At 40.4% G+C, this 26,841-nt stretch overlaps 1 protein-coding gene across 1 annotated transcript in view; it reads left to right on the top strand.

Annotated features, from left to right (window-relative positions):
- Window positions 1–26,841, top strand: part of VTA1 (vesicle trafficking 1) — a 249,869-nt gene that overhangs the window by 58,284 nt on the left and 164,744 nt on the right. The window contains exon 2 of the mRNA XM_044289753.1: window positions 15,417–15,511. Coding sequence (XP_044145688.1) covers window positions 15,417–15,511 — 95 coding nt within the window. The remainder of the gene's footprint in view (window positions 1–15,416; window positions 15,512–26,841) is intronic.

The following is a 26,841-nucleotide window of genomic DNA, read 5'->3' as shown; positions in this document are numbered from 1 at the left end:
GATGGTCCCCTCCGGAAATGACTGGCGTCACCTGTCAAGTGTCATACATCCAAACAGAGGTTGCGCTACATTTTTTCCGGAAGAGTAAAAATACTCCTCTGACCAGAGGTTGCGCTACATTATATTATATATATATATATATATATATATATATATATATATATATATATATATATATACGTAGGCCTAAATGATGTTAAGATGTTGCTATTTCTGCAACAGTTGCTATAGTCTCCTCTATAATGCAGAAATAGCCAATTTTAACCTTTTTAAATTTATCTCTCAGAAGACTGAATCCCTACCTTTCTTGAAGCACCAAATCTGTCATGTAGAGATCAGAGCAGTAGACTGTGCAAAACACAATGCAATAAGAATTGAACAGGGACGTCTGGTGGTTGTGTCAGGGTGCAGTGGGTGGCTTGTTGGGGGTCTGGGACAAATGCACAGGAGTCAGTTATAGGACAGTCCTATACACAGTATATTGGACTATTGCACAGAATAGTGTACTTAACATCTCTGTACTTCACATCTATGAGCACTGTGGCTTTCAATATATAGTCTCAAGGACACGACTGTATCCATTTTGCGGTACGCAAATCACGGATGCTGTCCGTGTGCAATCCGTATTTTCTTGCGGACCCATTGACTTCAGTGAATCCGCCAGAACAGGACATGCGATTTGCAGACCTCAAAATGGATACAGTTATGTACATGAGATCTAATGGGGGCAAAATGGCTGTCCCTATATCTGGGACAATCTATTGCCTATTTACCAACCCTCCTTGGTTTTTCTGGAGTCTCCCTAAAAAATGTAAGCTCTCTTAGATCCCAGCAGGACATATATAACATTGCATCAATCACAAATTGTGCTGTCTAATTATGAGAAATTCATTTAAGGTGCTCACTCACCAATCATAAGTCTTCCAATAGTCACATTCACTTCATGAAGTTCTGGACGGTCAGGCTGCGGGTCACTTTCTCCATGTGCTCACAGCGTCCTCTTCAGTGAAGAAAGTGCGCCCACTCATAGCCCACGCCAACACATCACCATTAGCTCCCCCCAGTCTCCATGTCAACATGCGCTGCGCCTGACTGGCCTGGCACGGACCCGATCATTTTATTCATCTGACCAGGGAAAGCATGCTCAGGCATATAGTGTCCTGGGGGGAGTTTGTTGGTACCTGGTTACTATGGAGTTTGGGAGCACATTCTTCATTGGAGCGGACACCGTAAGCCAGGGATGTCAAACTCGTGGCCCTCCAGCCATTGCAAAACTACAACTCCCATCATGCCTGGGCATACTACAGCTATCAGGGAATGATGGGAGTTGTAGTTTTGCAACATCTGGAGGGCCATGAGTTTGACATCCATGCCGTAAGCACATGGAGGAAGTGACCCACAGCAAGCCCAAGACCGCTTACCCCGCCAGGTGCCACCCGGTGAGAATCTCGCACTGCTGCAGGACTCTTCCTCCTCACTTCAGAACCCTGTGCAGAATGGTCCGGCTGCCCGCTCAAACCGACCAATAACAAAGCTCCTTGCTGTAAGGAGCTTTGTTATTGGTAATTTCAGGCACAGGCAGTATCGCTGTGCTGCCCGTGCTTTATGAAAGACAGGGAAAAGTCTAAGGTGTATTGGTACGCCTTAGACTTTTTTTAAGGAGTAAAATCGCCTGAACACGTGTCTATGATGCTTGTACAGGTGGTATTGCGACCTCTGCATCCAAACGTTACATTTGAGGCCAGCGAGCTGCTGTGGTGGTCAAGTTAAGTTAACAGGGTAATTTATTGGCACAAACAGCCTCTTTGTATGAATTATTAGTGATTTTCTTTTTAAAATTTTTCATGGCCACTGACCCTCAAAACTGACTGACACTTTTTTTCTGTAGTCATCTCATCATCTCATAGGTAGGAGTATAATGATAGGTAACACTATATTATAAAGCTGGAGACAGATCACAAAGGATCTCTCACAATTCTACACAAGTTGTAGGATACTACCTGTGGGTCCACGATATTGTCTTAGTTGGATATTTTATATTTCTACCTCAAAGTTAAGCAAAAAGTTAAGCTATGTACATCTTCGGGGCAGTTTTATTTATTGCATTTTACTCCTTTTGAGTTAAAAATATTTTTTTCAATTGGCCTTTAAGATATTGAGCCGTTCTGTTACAAAGGGTTAACTGTTTTTCTCGCTGTGTGACTGGTACTTTCACGTTTGTGCCTGTCATCTAATAACCCTTATCTCTAAATTACTAAGAAGTCATAAACACTTATTTAAGCCACATTCTTATCAGTAAAATAAGGATTGAGTGTTTATAATGTCAGAGAGGAGAGATAAGGAGCGGTCAGCTCCCTGCCCGATGAAAGAGAGTATCTAAGCTCTGTACAGAAAAAAGATTTTTACCTCATTATGGGTACAATGCACTATATTTTTTTTTAAATTGCCCCCAAAGGTGTACATGGCCTTTAACCCCTTAAGGACCCTCGCTGTACATATCCAGCAGGCTGTTCGGGTGGGTGCAGGAGTTTTGCCCTCCCGATCAGCGGCACAGACCTGGCAATAACTGACAGCCGGGCCCCTGCTGCATACGCCAGCATCGGTGAAAACACTGATGCCGACACGTTAAACTCTTGTATGCCGCGGTCAAAGCTGACATGACTTAAGGACCAGCGCCGTACATATACGGTGGGCTTATCAGGTGGGTGCAGGAGTTGCGCCTGCCCGATCAGCGGCACGGATCCGGCAGTCACTGACAGCCAGGCCCCTGCTACATACGCCAGCATCTGTGAAAACACAGATACCGACACATTAAACTCTTGTATGCCGCGGTCAAAGCTTATATTGTTGACAACCCACCTTAGCAAGATCACCCAATACCCAACATTCGTCAGTAAAAGAAATCCGCACATTCAGTTTTCCGTCCAAGTATTTGTTTCAGCTCTACACAAAACCAAAACATATGGAGATAATCCGCATCTGAGGCAACACACCTAGGGTAATTCGAATCGGTCCTAATACCACATCTCTTAAGCCAAAGGGGTGTAACATAAAGTCTATGTAAAATATTAAACTGCACCACAACGTGATTAAAATTATGTGAAACCAATTTTAAATCCTGAACTACCTTCTCCTGATCATCCAAACATATCATTGAACATTCATTTTGCCAGGTCCTCTGTTCAGGAGAGAAGGTATCTCTAAATCGTGCTATAATTAAATTTTTCTAAAGTTGGGAAATCTTACTACTTTGCCCCAAATTCCCTATCAAATCATTAACCCCTTAAGGACCAGGCTCATTTTCACCTTAAGGACCAGGCCATTTTTTGCAAATCTGACCAGTGTCACTTTAAGTGCTGATAACTTTAAAACGCTTTTACTTATAGAGGCCATTCTGAGATAGTTTTTTCGTCACATATTGTACTTCATGACACTGGTAAAATAAAGTCAAAAAAATTATTTTTTTTTGCATAATAAAATACCTAATTTACCAAAAATTAGGAAAAATTAGCAAATTTCAAAGTTTCAGTTTCTCTACTTCTGTAATACATAGTAATACCCCCAAAAATTGTGATGACTTAACATTCCCCATATGTCTACTTCATGTTTGAATTATTTTGGGAATGATATTTTATTTTTTGGGGATGTTACAAGGCTTAGAAGTTTAGAAGCAAATCTTGAAATTTTTCAGAAATTTACAAAAACCAAATTTTTAGGGACCACTACAGCTCTGAAGTCACTTTGCGAGGCTTACATAATAGAAACCGCCCAAAAATGACCCCATTCTATAAACTACACCCCTCAAGGTATTCAAAACTGATTTTACAAACTCTGTTAACCCTTTAGGTGTTGCACAAGAGTTATTGGCAAATGGGGATGAAATTTGAGAATTTCATTTTTTTGCCTAATTTTCCATTTTAACCCATTTTTTCCACTAACAAAGCAAGGGTTAACGACCAAACAAGACTGTATCTTTATTGCCCTGACTCTGCCGTTTACAGAAACACCCCATATGTGGCCGTAAACGACTGTACGGCCACACAGCGGGGCGTAGAGTGAAAGGTGCGCCGTATGGTTTTTGGAAGCCAGATTTTGCTGGACAGTTTTTTTGACACCATGTCCCATTTGAAGCCCCCCTGATGCACCCCTAGAGTAGAAACTCCATAAAAGTGACCCCATCTAAGAAACTACACCCCTCAAGGTATTCAAAACTGATTTTACAAACTTTGTTAACCCTTTAGGTGTTGCACAAGATTTAATGGAAAATAGAGATACAATTTCAAAATTTCACTTTTTTGGCAGATTTTCCATTTTAATATTTTTTTTCCAGTTACAAAGCAAGGGTTAACAGCCAAACAAAACTCATTATTTATGGCCCTGATTCTGTAGTTTACAGAAACACCTCATATGTGGTTGTAGACCGCTGTACGGGCAAACGGCAGGGCGCAGAAGGAAAGGAATGCCACATGGTTTTTGGAAGGCAGATTTTGCTGGACTGGTTTTTTGACACCATGTCCCATTTGAAGCCCCCCTGATGCACCCCTAGATTAGAAACTCCAAAAAAGTGACCCCATTTTAGAAAGTACGGAATAGGGTGGCAGTATTGTTGGTACTAGTTCAGGGTAGATATGATTTTTGGTTGCTCTATATTACACTTTTTGTGCGGCAAGGTAACAAGAAATAGCTTTTTTGGCACGTTTTTTTTTTTGTTATTTACAACATTCATCTGACAGGTTAGATCACGTGGTAATTTTATAGAGCAGGTTGTCACGGACGCAGCGATACCTAATATGTATACAATATTTTTTATTTATGTAAGTTTTATACAATAACTTCATTTTTAAAACCAAAAAATTGTTTAGTGTCTCCATAGTCTGAGAGCCACAGTTTTTTCAGTTTTTGGGCGATTATCTTGAGTAGGGTCTAATTTTTTGCGGGATGAGATGACAGTTTGATTGGCACTATTTTGGGGTGCATATGACTTTTTGATCGCTTGCTATTACACTTTTTGTGACGTAAGATGGCAAAAAATTTTTTTTACTTTTTTTTTTTTTTTTTACGGTGGTCACCTGAGGGGTTAGGTCATGTGATATTTATATAGAGCCGGTCGATACGGACGCGGCAATACCTAATATGTATACTTTATTTTTATTTATGTAGGTTTTACACAATGATTTTATTTTTGAAACAAAAAAAATGATGTTTTAGTGTTTCCATAGTCTAAGAGCCATAGTTTTTTCAGTTTTTGGGCGATTATCTTGAGTAGGGTCTCATTTTTTGCGGGATGAGATGACGGTTTGATTGGTACTATTTTGGCGTACATGCGACTTTTTTGATCACTTTTATTACCTTTTTTGGGAAGTAAGGTGGGCAAAATTTCAATTTTCTCATAGTTTTTATTTTTTTATTTTTATGGCGTTCACTGTGCGGGGAAAGTAACATGACTGTTTTATAGATCAGGTCGTTACGGACGCGGCGATACCTAATGTGTGTAGTTTATTTTATTTTTTTAATTTTTATTCAGTGATAAATGTTTTTTTTTTTATCTTAACTTTTTTCACTTATTTTTTTTATTTTTTGACCCAGACCCACTTGGTTCTTGAAGATCCAGTGGGTCTGATGTCTGTAAAATACAGTACAGAACCTATATAGGTTTCTGTACTGTATTTTACTTACACTGAACAGATCTATGCTTTCAGCACAGATCTGTTCAGCACCATGGACAGCAGGACGCCTGAGCAGGCGTCCTGTTGCCATGGGAACCTTCCCCGTCTGCTCAGTAGTGGTCAGAACTGCGCAGACGGGGAAGGGTAAGGACGGGGCTCTGGGGGGGCTGTCTGGGGGCTCTCTCCCTCTCCCATCGGGGGGCTGCAAAGGCACAGCAGCCCTCCGATCGGAGAGGGAGGGAGGGAGCTCCCTCTTACTGTTAACCTTTTCCATACAGCGGTCCGTACGGACCGCTGTATGGAAAGGGTTAAACGGCTGACATCGCATCAACGATGTCAGCCGTTTATACCAGGGTGCCAGCAATGTGCTGGCACCCTGGTATACCCACTGTACACCAACGATTACGCAATAGGAGGCGGGCGGGGGATCGCGATCCCGCCTGCCGCACCGCCCGCCTCCCGCAACGCCCCCACCGCCTGCGACACCCCCCCTGCACCACCCGCCGCCATCAAATCATGCAGGGGTGCAGGGGGGGTGTACTATATAGATTTTAGGCACTCTAAAGTTTCTGATCCCCGCGGTCAGGGACCACGGGGATCAGAAACTGCAAAAAGCGCAGCAAACCGCAGGTCTGAATTGACCTGCGGTTTGCTGCGATCGCCGACACGGGGGGGTCACATGACCCCCCCTGGCGTTTTAACAGGATGCCGGCTGAATGATTTCAGCCGGCATCCTGTTCAAATTAACCCCTGCAGCGCCGGAATGCCGATTTTAAAGTCAGGACGTACCGGTACGTCCTTGGTCCTTAAGGACTCGGGAAATAGGGCGTACCGGTACGTCCTATGTCCTTAAGGGGTTAAATTGTGTCGAAATGTGTATTTAAGCCTATCTTTTTTTTTTGATGCTTAAAAGTGCTGATCTTAACTGCAAATACCGAAACCATAATAGTTTGTCAGTTTTCTCTTTGTGACAATACCGTGAAAGGAACTATATCCCCATTAATTACTACTTGTGCCACATACAGAATATTACCTTTTTGCCAATATGAATCTCTACTTAGGCATTTTCAATCTCTACTTGAACTATTATGCCACAAAGGAGTACATCCCATTGAACCCTTCACTCCGCACCAAAGTCTAATAGAATACCATGCCTTCATAAAAAGATTCCTAGCTAATTTGAATTCCATATCAGTCGTTCAGTTGACCAGACTCCAATAGCGTAAAACAATTATATGGAGATCTATTCGCCAAGTGCTTATGGAGTGGACTGTCTTTCCACTCCCGAAAAAAGCTAAACTATATATAGCTAAAAAATAGCCCTTGAAGCAAGGGAGATTAACTCCTCCCCTCTCCAACAGCTTATACCAATGCTCTAATTTAAGTCTTACACGTTTTCTCCCCCAAAGTAAGTCATTAATAATTCTTTCTATTAGTTTAAAAAACCTATCCCCAATCCAAACTAGAGAATTCCTAAAGACATAGAGTAGCTGGGGGAGAATCACCATCTTGACTAGAGATTATTCTATCCGCATTAGATAAAGATAAACAAAGCCATGTTATTATTTTCGACCTTAACCTATTTATCAATGGCATCAGATTAAGTGGAATAAAATCTTCCACCCTAGGATAGATTGTAATGCCTAAATACTCAAAAGACTCAGAAATTTTCAAAGTATTCAAAATGTTCAACGGGGCATCATTAGGGAATACAAATTTATCTAAGGGCATAGTCTTATTATCCAATGGCATGAGGGTAGTTTTTTTCCCAGTTTACATCCAGACCTGGAACTTCACCAAAATGATTTATCATTTGGATAATATTCGGTAAAGTAGATGTTATCTGTGTATAAAGAGATTCGATCTTCCGTTCCTAATACCCCAAACCCTAGAATCGTAGGGTCTTGTCTTACTTTAGCGGCCAAAGGTTCAATATAGATGTCAAATTAGAGAGGAGAAAGTGGACATCCCTGGCGAGTGCCTCTGGTCATAGAGATACTTTTTGTAAGTTGACCATTTATATTCACTCTTGCAGTCTGAGATCTATAAAGAATTTTAATCTTGATACTGAACCTAGGGCCAAAGCCCATCTTATGACGCACCCTCCAAAGGAACCCCCACTCAACTCTATCAAAGGCCTTAGAGGCATCTATAGACAAAATGGATTGTGAGGCCCCTCCAGATGTCTGTAAATTAGCAGAGAGACGATGTAGATTATAATGGGTCCCTTTATTAGGCATGAATCCATTTTGATCTGGATGTATAATTGATTCTCATAACACTAGATAGCCTTGTAGCTAAAATTTTAGACAGAAGTTTGACATCTGTATTGAGAAGAAAAATAGATCTATATGACCCGAAATCATTAGGGTCCTTACCCTTCTTTAATATAACTGTAATTATGGCATCTGTCATTGTTTCTGGAAGGGTTCCTTCCTTTATTGAATAAGAGAGTGTTCTCCACAGATGCGAAAGAATAACCTCCCTATATTTACGATAAAACTCATATGGAAGTCCATCCAATCCAGGGGAGGAATTACCTGAACAAGCTTTAATTGCATCCTCAACCTCTTGAAGACTTAAGTCCATCTCCAAACGTTCTTTTTGATTATCTGTCAGAACTGGAAGGGGAATAGATTCCAAATATGAGTCAATCTTTTCTTCTGGGAGAACACTCTCTGATTTATATAATTCACAGAAATAGTTTATGAATATTTCCATTATTTCCTCCTGGTCTTCCAGAATGGTCCCATCGGGGGCACAAATACTACGAATCTCTTTCTTTAGATCCTGGCTAGCTATTACATTAGCCAGCATCTTCCCAGGGCGTCCTGCCTCAGAAAAATATTTTTGTCCTTTAAAGAATAACTTCTGTTGAGCTTTATCCAGAAGAAAGTCAGAAAAGGCCTGACTTGCCCTCTGCATACTCTCTCTATCTTCCTCTATTTTTGAGTTAACATCTCTTGCCATTGCCACCGCAGCTGCTTCCTCTAGTTCTTTCTCCTTCTTTGCATAGCGTTTAGTCAAATTAGCAATTGTACTGATGAAAATCCCTCTCATAACCGCTTTAAATGCATCCCAAACAAATTGGGATTTAGCTGAACCAATGTTTTTATCCCAAAAGGAAATAATGTCATTTTCTATCAGGTTATGGTTATGAATTAATAGCCAGTGGGGATTCAATCTAAATGGGGGTTTCAGTCTAAAATTATTCCTGACCATACATAGCTCTATTAAAAAAGGAACATGCTCTGAAACAGATCTGGTCTCATATTTCATCCGTCTAATGCAATTTAAATATCCTTTATTTATCAAGGCCAGATCAATTCTAGACATGGAGCTTCCAGAATAACTCAGGAATAAGCTCTTTTTCCTTTGAATAGATATTCCCAAATATCCACGAGGCACACCTCTCGGCAAAAAAGAGCCAAGGGGGACCCCTGGGCCGGTGAATAGCATTAATACATTTCAATGGAAATTAATGCTGGATGTGGCAATCCGGCAAGTGTTCCGGAATTTTGGCCGTATTTTCTTTGGCCAAATGCCGTAAAAGGGACTGAACTGAAGACCTCCTGATGGATTGCTGAACGGATTGCTTTTCATTAAGAATGCATTGGGACAAAACTAAAGCGTTTTTTTCCCCGGTATTGAGCCCCTATGACGGAACACAATATCGGAAAACTTTAACGCTAGTGTGAAAGTAGCCTACCTAAAACAGTTGCTCAAAAAAATAAAAAATTTAAAGGCTTTCAAAATATAGAGACTATTTATTATGTAAAACTGAAACAAACAACAACAAAAAAGTAGTCATATTTGGTAATGCCGCGTCCGTAACAACCTGCTCTATAAAAATAGCACATGATCTAACCTGTCAGATGAACATTGTAAAAAAACTAAAATCAAAAACCGTGCCAAAACAGCATCTTTTTTTGTTACCTTGCCTCACAAAAAGTGTGTTATAGAGCAACCAAAAATCATATGTACCCTTAAATAGTGCCAGCAAAACTGCCACCTTATCCTGTAGTTTCTAACATTTTTAAAGGACTTCAGACCTGAACTGGTCCTTTAAAAATTGGGTTTTGGACATTTTCTTAAAAATTTTAAGATTTGCTTCTAAACTTCTATGCTTTCTAATGTCCTCAAAAAATAGAATGTCATTTACAAAATGATCCAAACATGAAGTAGACATATGGGAAATGTAAAGTAATAACTATTTTAGGAGGCATCATTATCTGTTTTAACATTTTTGGTAAATTTTTTATAAATAAAAATGTAATATTTTGACTCAAGTTTAGTCATGAAGTACAATATGTGATGAGAAAACAATCTCAGAATGGCTTGGGTAAGTAAAAGCGTTTTAAAGTTATCACCACATAAAGTGAGATATGTCAGATTTGCAAAAAATTGCCTTATCCTTAAGGTGAAAAATGGCAGTGTCCTGAAGGGTTTAAGCTGAATAAATAGCTTGGTTATTTGTGATTAATTTTTCTAGAGAACAGGTCGTCTTTTCTGATTAGGACTAGCCATGAGATCATGAAGTCCTAGTGACATTTTACTGCACTTCCCATTGATTCTAGAATGGCGGGTTGAAATTTACGATCGGCTTGATTATTGGACGCTTGTCATCTTCTTTAGTTTATGGAAAGAAACCATTTTAATGACAATGAGATCAGAGGAAGATGGATCAAAGGTTAGAATACATTAGAAATTCAGTCTCGTATCTGCTAGAAAACTTTTGGCACATTAACTATCATGAAGTATAAAGTGGCGTAAAGCTACTTTCACACTAGCGTTAATATTTTTCGGTATTGAGATCTGTCATAGGGTCTCAATACCGGAAAAAACACTTCCGTTTTGTCCCCATTCATTGTCAATGGGGACAAAATGTAACGCAACAGAACGGAATGCTCCAAAATGCATTCCGTTCCGTTTAGTTGTGTTCCCATACTGGAGAGCAAACCGCAACATGTTTGCTTTCCATCCTGGGATGCGGAGCTAGACAGATCCGTCATGACCCCCAATGCAAGTCAGTGGGAACGGGTCCGTTTTCTCTGACACAATAGAAAACAGATCCGTCCCCCATTGACTTTCAAAGGTGTTCATGACGGATCGGTCTTGGCTATGTTAAAGATAATACAACTGGATCCGTTCATAACAGATGCAGGTGGTTGTATTATCAGTAACGAAAGTCTTTTTGCTGAACCCTGCCGGATCCAGCAAAAATGCTGGTGTGAAAGTACCCTAAGTCTTGCATTTTGCTCTTTGGAGGTTGTCAGATAACAAGAACTTTTAACCAATTAAGAACTAAGAAGTGTACAAGGGGTGTGACTTTTCTTGTCTATGGTCCTAATGTGGTCACAGAAATGAATATTAAGGTATCAATGATGTAATATAATGTAAAACATTGATGTTTATAGACTCCGTACACTGCAGCAAACTTAAATTATACTAATGATCTCTCCCTTGTTCTCTGGGGTATAAAAGTTCCTGTTGGGAGACAGAGGGTTTCATTGCCATTACCTTCACTTCCATCACCTTCCGCCTGTATTATTTCCTGTATCCTGCCTCGCTGCTCTGTCTCTCATAAACATGTAAGGGTACTTTCACACTAGCGTTTATCTTTTCTGGTATTAAGTTCCGTCCTAGGGGGTTGATACCGGAAAAAACTGATAAGTTTTATCCTAATGCATTCTGAATGGAGAGCAATCCGTCCAGTATGCACCAGGATGTCTTCAGTTCAGTCACTGTACGGTTTTTGGACGGAGAAAATACCGCACTGACCTCGCCATATGGAAGGTTTGCGCTCCCTGGGTCTCATAGGCAAACTATCAGTGTATTACACTGTGTAATACACTGATAGTTAATGCAGTACAATACAAATGTATTGTGCTGCATTGAAACAGGGATTAGACCCTGTAATGTTGAAGTCCCATAGTGGGACAAAAAATAAAGAAATTATGAAGTTAAAAATAAGCGTTTTTAATTAAATTTAATTTAAAAAAAGCCCCTTTCCCATAAAAAGAGGCATATAAAATTGTAAATAATTAAAAAAAAAAATCAAATTAAACAGACATATTAGGTATCACTGCGTGCGTAACGACCTTCTCTATAAAAATATCACATGGTCAACACTGTAAAAATAAAAACTGTTCTAAAAAAAAAGCTGTTTTTTGTCACCTTACATAACACAAAGTGTAATACCAATTGATCAAAAAGTCATACGCACCCAAAATCGTACCAATCGAACAGTCATCTCATCCAGCAAAAAAAGAGACCCTACCTAAGACAATCGCCCCACCCCCCAAAAAAAAATAATGACTCTCAGAATATGGAGACACTAAAACAAAAAATAGACATATTAGGTATCGCCTTGGTCGTAACAACCTGCTCTATAAAATACCACATGACCTAACCCCTCAGGTGAACACCGTAAAATAAAAAAAATAAAAAAATTTTTTGTTACCTTGCCTCACAAAAAGTTTTAATATAGAGTAACCAAAAATCATATGTACACTAAAATGGTACCAACAAAACTGCCACCTTATCCTGTAGTTTCCAAAATGGGGTAAATGTTTGGGAGTTTCTACTCTAGGGGTGCATCAGGGGGTCTTCAAATGTGACATGGCAACTTAAAATGATCCCAGTGAAATCTGCCTTCCAAAAACCAAATGGTGTTCCTTTCCTTCTGCGCCCTGCTGTGTGCAGTTTATGACCACATATGGGGTGTTTCTGCAAACAGCAGAGTCAGGGTAATAAATATTGAGTTTTGTTTGGCTGTTAACTCTTGCTTGGTTACTGGAAAAAAGTTTGTAAAATCTGTTTTGAATACCTTGAGGGGTGTAGTTTATAAAATGAGGCCATTTATGGGTGGTTTCTATTATGTAAGCCTCACAAAGTGACTTCAGACCTGAACTGGTCCTTTTTTTAAAGTGGGTTTTGGAAATTTTTTGAAAGTTTTCAAGATTTGCTTCTAAATTCTAAGCCTTCTAATGTCCCCAAAAAATAAAATGTCATTTACAAAATGATCCAAACATAAAGTAGATATATGGAAAATGTAAAGTAATAACTATTTTAGGAGGTATCACTATCTGTTTTAAAAGCAGAGAATTTGAAAATTGCTAATCTTTCCACATTTTTGGTAAATTTGGTATTTTTTTTTATAAATAAAAATGAAATATTTTGACTCAAATTTACCACTGTCGTGAAGTACAATATGTGATGAGAAAACAGTCTGAAAATAGCTTGGATAAGTAAAAGTGCTTTAAAGTTATCACCACATAAAGTGACACATGATTTGCAAAAAATAGCCTGGTCCTTAAGGTGAAAAATGGCAGGGTGCTGAAGCAGTTGAAGAGGACCTGTCACCTCTCATGACATGTCTATTCTAGTAACTACAGTACTTTCAATCCCCATCTAGTAACAATTCTGGAACATCGTTTCTTATGATTCTTGTGCTATTCCCTACTTGAAGTTTATGAATTAATTGACAGAAATGAGATGGCCTTCTGTCCTATTATCTCCTATTTTGAGCAGTTACCCTGCTCTTTGAGAATCTGGAAATGTGCATTGCTTAAATTTTATATGGTTGTGTGGTGCTGTGCTTCCATTTATATGTGATAGTGATGTCAGCTTGAAATGTACAGATCGTACAGTGACCATTGATGGATTTCCTTTTTCCTATCCAGTAGCTATGAGGGATGGTGGAGGCTTTTGACTTGGTTATTTGGGTAGTGGGTCTAGTAGGAAAAGTAACAGTTTTCCTGCAGTTACTGTTGTGTTAGTTCATTACCTTCCAGGTTATGACTAATGTTGCCTCAATTTGACTTATTTATGAAGCTTCGCTTCCTCACAGCTTCCTGACAGTTGGTTCACTTTCACCTATAATATGTTGACGGTTGGTTTGGTTTTTGTGATCAGATATGACATTATGCATTTCCCCTAATGTAGCTGCTTCAGTGATTTCTTATATGTATATTTTTCAGTTAGGTCACTTGTACTGAGCACGTTAAACATGCACAGAACACATTATTTCTGTGCAGTGGAAGAACTTTGCATATTAGCGCAAACCTTTAATACAAAATAAGTATGACCGTGATCTACTATAAGGAGTTAAGACTCACCGAATAGAAAATATCACCTCCTAAACACCTAGAGGTAACATGACGTAAACCTAAAGGCTATGGGCACCTTCGGGGCAATTTTTTTTATTCTTGACGTTTACTCATTTTGGGCTAGAAAACATTCTTTTCAATTAGTCTGTATTGCAAATGTTTAGCTGTTTTTGAGATACAAGGGTTAAAAATCAGTCTGTTTACAGAGTATCACTTCTGAGTCCAGTCAGCTGACTGCTCATGTATAGCCTTATCTCTGACTTCATATTGTAGCTAAACTCTTCTCAAACTGATAAGACTATGTTGAGTGTTTATGAGGTCAGGAGATCAGAGATAAGGCTTCACATGAGCCCTCAGCTAGCCTGGACTGAAAAGTGATACTCTGCAAACAAAGTTAGGCTACTTTCACGTCTGCGCTTTCCCATTCCTCCATTGAGATCCTTCAAGATTCGTTTTGTCCCCATTTATTGTCAATGAATGAAATGGAGTGCACCAGAATGTATTCCGTTCCATTTGGCTGCGTTTCCATCGCAGACAGAATAACGTTGCAAGCAGGGTTTTTCTGTCCGAGATGTGGCGATCCGTCCCCCATTGACTTAGAAAGGTTTTAGAGACTGATCCGTCTTGGCTTTTTTTTTGGAGAGAGATAATGTAACCAGATCCGTTCACAACGGATGCAGATGGTTGTATTATTATGATGGAAGCGATTTTGCTGATCCATGACGGATCCAGCAAAAATGCTGGTGTGAAATTAGGCTTAAAAAATCCTTTAAAAAAAAAACCTTGTATCTCAAAAATGGCTGAACATTTTTAATAAAATTGCCCAAAGGTGTCCATAGCCTTAAAGGGTTTGTCCGGGTTCAGCTCTGAACCCGGACATATCTCCAGTTTCACCCCGGCAGCCCCCCTGACTTGAGCATCGGAGTAGTTCATGCTCCGATGCTCTCCTTTGCCCTGCGCTAAATCGCCTCCCGCCCTATTTACTATAACTTTCGCCAAAGAGTGGGGGAGGTTTATAGCTGAGGTCTGTCAACCTGTAGCTGGCATAGACTTCACTTTCTGGCGCACAGCAGGGCAGAGATGCGCCTGATTTGTTAGGAGGCTTCTGCCTCTTAATAATTAGGCTCATCTCACGTCAGTGCAGAGAGATCAAGACTGGCGGATGGATCCACCAGTCTTCATATATCTCCCCCAATGACTAAAATGGGGTCTTTTGCGTTTCTGTTACGGTCTCCATAGTTTTACCGGAGAAAATACCACTGCATGCAGCAGAATTTTGTTCTGTATATTACCAGAATCTGCGATGGAGGTTCCTAATGGACATGAAAAACACATTTTATTCTAAAGGTATAACCCTGAAGGTATGTTCACACTACAATATGCAAATCCAACACTTATTTAACAGGAGGATCCATGGCAGAAATCGAAAACTTATACACACAAACAGACATTTATGTTTAGTAAACTTGGGCATAACATTTGATTCTTTCTGCTACTCTGAGCGCCGAGTTGCTCCGTCATGTGGGAGAAGAGGGAAAGAGTGGCACTGAGAAACGCGTTTCTGGACTTCAGGAAGGGTCAAGAGAAAGAATGTGACTGCAACATATTAACAGATGGATTTTTGTCTTTATTTTTGTAGGCCGGTTATACGCTATGCAAACCGGAATGAAGATTGATAGCAAGAGTCCAGAATGTCGTAAATTCCTGTCAAAGCTTATGGATCAGTTAGAAACTGTAAGTAATAATATTCCTATCTTCTAGTTATGCCTTACAATCAACTGAACTAATTCTATTAAACTTTTACTCATGCTGTCACAAATTATATTAAAGATCAGTAAATAATATAATAAAAATATTGCATGTAATAAAAATAGACACTTAATTTAAAGGGGTTGTCTAGCTGTGAATATTGATGACCCGTCAAAATGAATCACATTGAGATTCCTATAAAGCACCCTTTTCCTTGAAATTGGAAGTCTTGAAGTTCATCTAGGGACCAGGGAAGGACTACAATCTATAAAATGGACTCTGCGCGAGGTGGGGGAAGGTATCGGGTGTCTTTATCCTGCATACCACCCCCTCGAGTGAAGTTCATTAATTTATTCTCCATTGTTCCTTTATGATTTTTGTACTCCCTACTCGGCACTACTACATATTGAATAATCCGACCATTTGGGATTTTTTATGTATTACCACTCGCCTATCAGTTTGATACATCCACCCCCTAGTATAACATCCCTGAGCGCAGTTGTTCATCAATTTTTCTATTCTGTTGTCAGGATAGGTCATCAATATCTGACTGGCAGGGGATCTGACACCGATCATTACACTACGTCACGTCTCCTGTGGAGTGGTGGCACAGTTTTTTTTCTTACACTGCACTTCTGGGATGAAGTGCCGTGTAACGAAGAGGAAGTGGTAGTCGCATGGACCTCCGTATCCTCTTCAAACAGCTGATCGGGGGTTGCCGGGAATCGGACCCCGGCAATTCAATATGGATGACCTATCCTGACAATAGGTCAGCAATATTAACTGCTGAACAACCCCTTTAAGATTTATGCAATTAAGCCAGTATTCTGGCACGATGGCTGTGCTTGGTATGCTGTGAAGAGGCCACAGTGCTCACCTGAGCAATGGTGCCCCCTCCAACAGCTGATTGGCTGTAGGATAGATCATGAATATTTGAGTCCTGGAGAAACCCCTTTAAGCACCTGTCACTTTCCCCAACACAAATGACAATTTAAGTGTGTGTTAATATTTAAGGTGCGGCCTCGGTCACATGGATGATGCTTCTTCTCTGAAATGTCCACTTGTAAATACATCTCACAACTGGGATGAGGTAGGGTTGGGATAAAAACTAATGCACCATATTTTTTGTCTTTATTTTACTGGGTAGAATGTCATAACTAATAAGAGGATAAGAATATGAAGCTAATTGTGGCCAAAGGATACCTTTAGTCATCTGAAAAAGTCCATTATAATCAATTGGGATGTCGGCAAAAATATATTTCTCCAAAAATAACAGAATAGATTTGCACTGGTGAAGGTGGCATCCCACGTCTGGCTTATAGACATTTTAAATCACTGCAAAAGGTGCACCACAATGATGGGCAACTGACAATACTGGCTAATCCTTCAGGCTGATGTTAAGAACTGAGACTTTATATTCCAATGTATATATTTATTTTCCACATAGACATTTTACCCTGCTTTTATCTGACCACAAACCTTTGTTCCTCACTAGATGCTGCTATCTTACCACCTGGTGCACACTTGTATTTAGGCCACAGAGATACATGCAGCGGTTACAGTGGCCTTGTTGCTTCATTATTTACTGGTTGCACCTCGCCGCTTGTTTCATTTCAGTTTGGCCATCGTTGAAAGGCTTTCTATAATAAAATGTGTTGAAAAGATCTCTTTTCAGCAGGACATCAAAAGCGTAGAAGTGCTTGTTTTGTCCTGTACTGACAAGTCGTTTTGGCACCGTCCATCTGTAGGCAGATCATTAGTTTTTTCATAAGATTATTCTCCTGACTATTGAACTTTTAGGAAACATGAATGTTTTCATGAAAGGTTATTGCGCCATGCCACTGATTATTGCCATGTATGTGGGCATCTACAGTATTTATTTAGCTATAAACTGATTTATTAAACTTCTTTTGAATGTGCACTGTAGGCTAGAATGTAAGAAGTGGTTTGCAAATCTCGTGTAGCAGTGCTTCAGGATTGCCATATTGTGTCCAGCTGTGTGTTTCTTAGTGAGAGCATCCAATAAAATCTGTCCAACATAAAGAACACAGTGGATGGTTTGCCAGGTACTATTGGATTGCATAATTTTACTTTTTTTTTTTTGTTCTCCTATCTCTATTTTTATTTTATTTTTTTGGGCAGTTGCCCATCCACCATGGAGTACAGTTTAAACACACCAGTCACCCATAAAGCTCTTGTGCCATAAATCTTGCACTAACATCCTCCATAATCAGACTTTTCTTGAGCTGCACCATATCTCTGAAATGTGTTTACCTGGAATTCAGGTTAATTCCTAACACAGTTTAAAGGGGTATTTTTGTTATATCAAGTTTTCTCCTCTCCTGTAGATAGGACTATTATCGGTGGGGGTACTACTGCTGGAACCCCCACGTATCACAAAAACAGGGACCGTCTATCCCGTGGAGCCCCCTGAAATGAACGGAGCGGCAGGTCAGGCATGCATGCATGCATGCATGCATGCAGTCGCTCCATTCATCTCTATGGAAGTTCAGAAGATAGCAGAGTACAGAGCTCCGGTATATCCGGAACTCCCTATTTAGCAGCATACTTTTACTCTTCCTCCACTGGCACCTGACTAGAACTTGTGCCCCATTTTTATTAGTGGGTGCTATGAAAATGGGGCACCTTTAATGGCTATTTGCTGAACATTTGTTCATCCAGTAACTACTCCTCCCAACATAAACATGCATGCTGGGCTAGGCCAAACATACATGTATTTTCCAAGGGGAAATAGGAGTGAGATGTTGCCAGACACTTCTGTGGCTGGCTTATCTCACCTGAGAACAAAGGGATTGGGTATTCAGCATGCAAGATCCTTCCTTCCCCTGACATTGAGGCCTCCACATACATAAGATGATCAGCTGCTCCCACTGAAAACACTGGGTTTGTCCGACTTTTCTGTTATGTCCTTAAGACATAAAGCTGTCCTGCAGGCTGCCAATTTTTTTCGTAGTACACTTTCAATTGCTGGTCATTTGTCTCTCTCTCTCTCTCTCTCTCCCCATACTGAAATAGCATACAACCCAGGAAGGGGGTGCGGAACTACATTTTTATGGGAGATTTGGGCAGTATGGGCAGAGAAAGGCAGCACTGTAATGCCATGTTTATAAATGTGAAATTCTTTGCAGCCTTGCAGGTTTATATTGGAATGATCCCACTGATATTTTAGGGAAATGAACACATAACATACCACAGACCCATGAAAACCTGCTTTTTTTTTTTACTTCATAGAATATCCTTCTCTCATGTCTGATGTAACAGTATAAGTAATACAGTCTTGTCTACCATACTATCAGATTTATTGTTATTACTATTGTTGTTTTGTGCCCCCTTTTCCACTGGTTTTATTGCCAGCCTTGATAGATAGCTTATCCCTTCTGGCAGGCCTGTTTGAGTTTCCGTTTATAACGTTGGCATTAGTATAGTTTCTTGCCTGTACTCCTGAAATTGCCTGCTGAGGTGGAACTGCGCTGCTGGGTTTTTATTTTTGCATTTGCCACCTCTCACTGTATCAGTGGAAACATCTGCAGCCGGTTAAAAGCGTTATCTTTAGTGCGATCGAACAGCAAGCCATCGTGTCTACTAAGGAAGTTATGGGATACAGCACTTTCGCTAGTCTATTAAATTTTTGAGCAGAAAAAAAAGATTATTGCATCAGGTTATATTTGACAAGTTAGCAGTTATAGGGGCATGTACACTGGGGAACAAAATGACCAGCTAAAGACATGGAAAAATGTAGTGTTGAACTATAGTAAAGGCACAAGAATGCAGACAGCACTCTGATTACATCCATGTGCTGACTGCATTTTTTGCATCCCCATAGAAATGAGTGTGTCCAAGTGTGATCTGCAAAAAACGCGGATCTGATGTGGACTGAAAATACAGTTGTGTGAATGCACCCTAATGTTAAGGTATGAGGACGCAGCACTGTTGTGATGTGGCCGTGCTGTGTTTGAGTACCGTGCGGCTGTACAAGCCACAGCTGGCTCTAATAAAATTAATTGCACTACACTGTTTAGCTGGTCTGCATTGTTAATGGGTGCATGGCACCCACAATACGGCACTGCCATTAACAATGCAGGCTGACTGACTAAACAGCGCAGTCCTCATTAGTTTAAATAGGGTCCACTGCAGCCTGTATGGCCGCACGGTATTCATTGCGACCACGACACAACCACTCTGCATGGTCGTACCCTAAGATGATGTTGTCTTCTTCTTTTACATATATATATATATATATATATATATATATATATATATATATATTTATATTTTTTTTAGTAGTCCTTGTTTTCCCCTAGTCGTCTCCATGACGGCACCCATGAGCTTAGCCCCTATCAGGGACAGGAAAAACACGTAGAGAGATTAAATTGCCCCTCCCTACCTAATAGGGATCAATCGATATTGATTTTTTTTTTTTTTTTAGAGCCGGCACTGATAATCTGAACTTTCAGGCCAATAGCCGATAATTTATACCGATATTCTGTGCATTTTAATTTTTGAAATAACTAAAAATTCCTACACAAATTTGCTGAAAATGAACATCTTTATAGTTAACTTGTAGCTTTTTTTTGTAAATCTTTCTTTTTCATTTATACTTAATATTTTGGTGTTGTTTTTTTTTTTTTTACTACTAACTTTTAGCCCCCTTCTGGGCTAGAACCCTTGTCTTATTCACCCTGATAGAGCTCTTTCGGGGTGAATAGGACTTCACACTCTCCCTGCTGCTCTGTGCTTCGTGCAGGGAGCTGACTATGGCAGCCAGGGCTTCAGTAGCGTCCTGGCTGCCATGGTAACTGATCGGAGGCCCGGGATTACACTGCACCACCAATGTCTTTAATACTGGGGTTGGGGGGAGGGGGGGGGGGCGCACTGCACCACCAATAAAGATAAAACTCGCCCATTAATTCATATACAGAAGGCTGGTGCTGGCTGCAGAATCATATAGCCACACCCGACCTCTATCAGCGGTAGCTGCGATCCGCGGCAGTTAACCAGTCAGGTTAACCAGACGAAAGGTTAACTACTGCAGATCGCAGCTACCTGTCATAGAGGTCGGGAGCCAGCTATGTGATTCTGCAGCCAGCTCCCGCCTCCTGTTGAATGAATGAGTGAGTCAACATCATTGGTGGCGCAGTGGCAAAAGTCCCTCCTCTTCTCCTTGCATTGGTGGCAGCGGCACAGGGGGGAGGGAGATGCTGCTTCCTTCTCCCCTGTGCTGCTGAGGGAACACTGATCGCGCTGACAGCAGCGCGATCCTTGTTCCCGATTCGTTATCTGCAAAATAGATGCAGATACTGATAACTTTCAAAATATTGAATATCGGCTGATAATATTGGTAAAACCGAGAAAATCAGTCGATCCCTACTACCTAACTCCTCAGTGTTTTTCCTGCCCCTATCGGGAGAAGGCATGTAGAGAGAGCAGGCAGTAATTGTCTGCCTATGGAACCTATCTATGGAGTATGGATGCTCAGGAAGGCAAAGCCCGTAGCTCCCTACCTTCCTGGTCGGAGTATGACTGCTGTTGGGGCTGATACACTGTGTGTAAGGCACAACGTTTTGTTCCCTGCAGATAGTATTGGCGGACGCTGGAGAAAGACACAGGGCGTCTGGCGCCATCTTGGATATGGGCACTTCCGGTTCGGGCGATGCGGCCTTCTGGCAGGCCGCAAGTGATTAATTCCCCGGTGCACAAGGCCAGAATTCTATGAACAGGCCAGCGATGAGGCCAGAATTGGGCGCATTTGCCCTCAGTTTTGCCCATACTCTTCCTGCCTTCCGCTGGAAGTGACGAGAACAGCGTCGCTTCCGGTTTTGGCGTATAGGCGTCCCACATGGCCTGCCCTTATAAAATGGCTAAAGCTACTGTGGTTAGTAGCCGAGGAGGCTGTAGATCCTATTCCTGGATAACTTTGAATTGCAATCCAGCTAATACAGGCCCAGCATCTCTTCAGACCTTGAGTTAAACAGATCTGGGGTCTGTTTTGTTATTCTTGCTTATATGCTGGTTCTTATCACAGCTTATATCTTCTCATTTTGTAGGGAAAAAAACAAAAATGTATATCTACCAAATGTGCTATTTGCAACTAAAAACAGGATCCAGCATATAAAAAACTCATGTGTCCTTCTTGTACATCAAAGATTGTGCAGGATGAATCACCTGTTTTGATGAATGATTTAAGATCTATGGTTAAGGAGGAAATACAATCTGCTATGTCTGGATTATCCACATCACTGTCTAAGAAGAGGACTAGAGAGCCTCCATCTTCTGATTCGCAAGATTCGTCAGATGCATTTTTTTCAGACAGAGAGGAAGGTGAACATCTAGATTTATCTTCTGAAGAGGAAGACAAAGTTTTTATTTTCCTCTGAGGATTTTGATTCATTAACCCCTTCAAGACCGCAATCCGTATATGTACGTGATAGCTGCACATACCCCGTGCAGCTACCACGTGTATAGACGTCATGGCAGCTCTTTAATCCAAGCGCTGCAAAGCACTTGGATTAAAGCTTCTGCCCCTGTCCTGCTGCTGTCACGAACAGCATACAGTTCAGTAATGCCGGCAAGGGACCAATTAGAGTGGCACCTTGCCGGCAATCGATCGGATTGGTTAGTCTGTGCAGACTAACCAATCGGATCGCGGCAGTGAAATAATGCCGCTTTCAGGCTCTGATCTGCGCTCTGCTAGTGTCCTCGGTAGTGTCCTCGTGCCCCTCCAAGCCCCCTCTTGTGTCCGCCCGCTACCTGCCCCTGACGCTCATCTCCACATTCAAGCAGCTTGCCCAGTGCCCTGATGCGGTCCGCCCCCTCCCGGCCCCATACATTCCTCCTGCCCCCATTTCGTGCTGCCTCACCTCCCTCAATGTTGGCCGTGACCCCCCCCCCCCCGCCCGTTCCAGCGCTGCCCCCGATGCCGTGCGGTCCCCCTGCTGTGTGTGATGGCGGCGGCTCCATTCCTGAGCCGCCGCCATCAGCAGAGAGTGTCAGCTCTATGTTGACACTCTGCTTTAACCCCATCGATGCAGCGGCATCCATGGGGTTAATAGAGGGAGGGGGCTCCCTCTCTCCACCATCGGGGCTGCCGCACTGCGATGGCAGTCCGCTGTTGCCACCTACAGGGCATCTGATTGTATTATACTTTGCAATGCAAGAGCATTGCAAAGTATAGTACAGCAATCAGCCCCACTGGATCTTCAAGATCCAAGAGGGACTTGATTAAAAAAAAATTGAAAATAATAAAAGTAATAATAAATAAATAAATTAAAAATGTAAAATGAAAAAAAAAATTGCCTTTTCCTATAAAAAAATGAAAAAAAACCCACAAAACCTATATTGGGTATCACCGCGTCCGTAACGACTGTCTCTATAAATATATCACATGATAGACCCCGTCCGATAAACACCATAAAAAAAATAATTAAAAAAGTGTAAAAAAAAGCCATTTTTGTCACCTTACATCACAAAAAGTGCAACAGCAAGCGATCAATCAAAAAGGCTTATGACCCCAAAATAGTACTAATCAAACCATCACCCCATCCCGCAAAAAATGATACCCTATTTAAGACAATCGCCCAAAAAATAAAAAAAGCTATGGCTCTCAGACTATGGAGACACCAAAACATAATTTTTTTGGTTTCAGAAATGCTATTATTGTGTAAAACTTAAATAAATAAATAAGAAAAAGTATACATATTAGGTATTGCCACGTCCGTAACAATCTGCTCCATAAAACTGTTACACCTAACCCCTCAGATAAACGCTGTAAAAATAAATAAATAAAAACTGTTCCAAAACAGCCAATTTTTTGGTCACCTTGCCCCATAAAGTGTAATAATGAATGATCAAAAAACCCTATGTACCCAAAAATGGTACCAATAAAAACCTCAACTCTTTCTGCAAAAAACGAGCCCCTGCACAAGACGATCGGCAGAAAATTAAAAAACATGGCGTTCAGAAAATGGAGACACAAAAGCATAATTTCTTTTTCAAAATTGCTTTATTATGTAAACCTGGAACAAAGAAAGTAGACATATTTGATATCATTGCGTCCGTAACAACCTACTCTTTAAAAATAGCACATGATCTACCCTGTCGGATCTTGTAAAAATAAAAAACTGTGCCATTTTTCAGTTACCTTGGGGAGTTTCTACTATAAGAGTGCATCAGGGGGCCTTTAAATGGGACATGGCATCTAAAACCAGTTTAGCAAAATCTGCCTTCCAAAAACCATACGGCGTTCCTTTCCTTCTGCGCCCTGCAGTGCACCCTTACATCAGTTTACGACCACATGTGAGGTGTTTCTGTAAACCGCAGAATCGGGGTAATAAATGTTGAGTTTTGTTTGGCTGTTAACCCTCAATGTGTTGAAGAAAAAAATTTAATAAAATAGAAAATCTGCCAAAAAAGTGAAATTTTTAAATTTCATCTCCATTTTCCTTTAATTCTTGTGGAACACCTAAAGGGTTAACAAAGTTTGTAAAATCAGTTTTGAGTAACTCGAGGGGTGTAGTTTCTACAATGGGGTCATTTATGGGGGGTTTCCACTATGTAAGCCCCACAAAGTGACTTCAGACCTGAACTGGTCCTTAAAAAGTGGGTTTTGGAAATTTTCTTAAAAATTTTAAGAATTTCTTCTAAACTTCTAAGCCTTCTAACTGCCTAAAAAAATAAAATGACATTTCCAAAATGATGCCAACATAAAGTATACATATGGGAAATGTTAAGTAATAAATATTTTATTAGGTATGACTTTCTGTTTTAAAAGCAGAGAAATAGAAATTTTTAAAATTGTGAGTTTTTCTAAATTTTTGATAAATTTGGGATTTTTTCATAAATAAAAGTGAAATATATTAATTCAAATTCATGACTATCATGAAGTACAATATGTCACGAGAAAACAATCTCAGAATGGCTTGGATAAATAAGTCTTCCAAAGCAATTACCACATAAAGTTCCGCATGTCAGATTTGTAAATTTTGACCTGGACACTCGGGCATCAATGACCCTTAGTCATGAAAGGGTTAATCAGAACTATATGTAGCACAAGAAAGCTAAATAAGTTCAGGATACTATGTTCGGAGGTCTTGGCGAGAAACAAGAGTTTTTCCAATCCAAATATTCATAGCCTAATAAATAAGGAATCCTCCGGAAATGTTTTCCCAGAGGCCTCAAGAGAAAATACCCTTTTAATAAATCAGAGATAGAAAACTGGGATTCTGTACCTATGTTAGATCATCTCGGTAGCAAAGCTTATAAATATACCTTTTATACCCCTTTGAAGATGCAGCACAACTTAAGGACCCTATGGATAAAAAAGCGGAAGGGTTGATCAAGAACACATGGGAGATGGCTACTTCATTGTTCCGTCCAAATATGTCCGCAACTTGTGTCGCTAGAGCACTCTGTATTTGGTTAGATCAATTAAAATTCCACATTAAAGAAAAACTTCTAGAGATCAGATCCTATCTTCGATCCCAATTCTTAAAATGGCAGCCGGATTTTTAGCAGATTCCTCAGCTGAAGCTGTTTCTATGGCAATGGGAACTCCAGTTTTAGCTAACTCACTTAGGAGAGTTTTATGGCTGAGATCATGGAAAGGGGATGTAACATCTAAAAATAAATTATGCTCCATACCCTTCCATGGAAAATATGTATTTCGGCTTGACCTGGATAAAATAATAGAAAAAGCTATCGATAAGAAAAAAGGTTTCCCTGAAGATTATACATTTTGCAATGATAGACCCTACAAAAAACATAATTTTCAGAGCCAAAACAGGTCAGACAAAGGGAAATCTGGGAGATGGAGTTACAGAAAGATGGGAAAAAAATAGATCTTTCCTTTTTGAATCTAAACAGCTCCCCTCAACCTCTAAATTACGTCAGAAGAGTGGGAGGAAGGCTAGCTGGCTTTATACATCAATGGCAGTTAATCACCAACAGCAGTTGGGTTATTCAGGTTCTACTAGACGGATACAGAATAGAACTTTCGGCCTCTCCTCCTCCTTAAAAATGTTGGAATTTGGTTGGAACTGGTGGAATTAGTTGCCATAGAACCAGTCCAAAAGATAAACGACGTTTAGGGCATTACTCTCGCCAATTTCTAGTAAAAAAAAAAAAAACAATGGTTCCCACAGAACAATTATAAATCTCAAACCTTTAAACAAATCTATTGTATACAGGAAATTCAAGATGGCAATTCCTCTGATTTTCAAAAATGCGAGAATGGTCACAATAGACCTAAAGGACACTTATTTTCATATCCAGATTCATCTGGACCATTGGAAATTTCTCAGATTTGCTTTCCCAGGATGGGCAGGTATAACACACTACCAGTTCACTTGCCTTCCCTTTGGGATATCTTCCTCCCCCAGACTGTTCACAAAAATCATGGCGGAAGTAGTGGCCTTTTCCAGATCAAAGGGGGTTCTAGTTTTGGCCTATTTGGACCATCTATTAATAATAGAATCCAAAAATCACAACTTTCAAAGTCGACTGAAATTTCTCGTAGCAACCTTACAAAACCTAGGTTGGATCATATATTGGAAAAAATCAGATCTCTCTGTCTCCAAGATGAAAAAATTCCTGGGAATGATTCTAGATTTAGGGAGGCAAAAGACCTTTCTCCCTCAAGAGAAGGTAAAAACTTAATCCAAATGCTCAAATACCTCAGAGGTCGGAAAAAGGTATCCATAAGACAAGCCGTGAAGATATTGGGACATATGACTTCCTGAATCCCGGGGGTCCCATGGGCACAACATCACTTCAGAACACTTCAGGATCAGATTTTAAAGGTATAGAGTGGAAATACGTTACATCTGGATTACATGTTCAGTCTCTACTTAAAGGTGAAGAGATCCCTCAATTGGTGGCAGAGAAAAGACGACCTTTTATTGGGCATAGGATGGATACAGAAACCATCTCTATTAATGACAACGGATGCAAGCAGCAGAGGTTGGGGAGCACAAGTGGGTCAGTTGTCTTTTCAGGGAATTTGGAGCAGAAATATGAGAGATGCTTCATCAAACCAGAGAGAATTGGCAGCTGTATGGGAAGCGATGAAGGAGTCAGGGAAAGTAATATCTGGATTCCCACTTGAAAATCTATTCGGACATCATGATTACAGTGGCACTTCTCAGACATCAGGTACGAGGGGGCGACAACTGACAAAAATATCAGGAGAGATTCTCAAGTGGACAGAGAAAAATCTGTTATCTCTGACAGCGGTTCACCTCAGGGGTCAAGAAAATGTTTGGGCGGACTTTCTAAACAGAAATCTGATCATCGTGTGGGAT

Source organism: Bufo gargarizans, chromosome 4, assembly GCF_014858855.1.
Source record: "Bufo gargarizans isolate SCDJY-AF-19 chromosome 4, ASM1485885v1, whole genome shotgun sequence".
NCBI lineage: Eukaryota > Metazoa > Chordata > Amphibia > Anura > Bufonidae > Bufo > Bufo gargarizans.
Note: the sequence above shows the minus strand (reverse complement) of the source record. Positions and strands in the feature narration are given on the sequence as shown.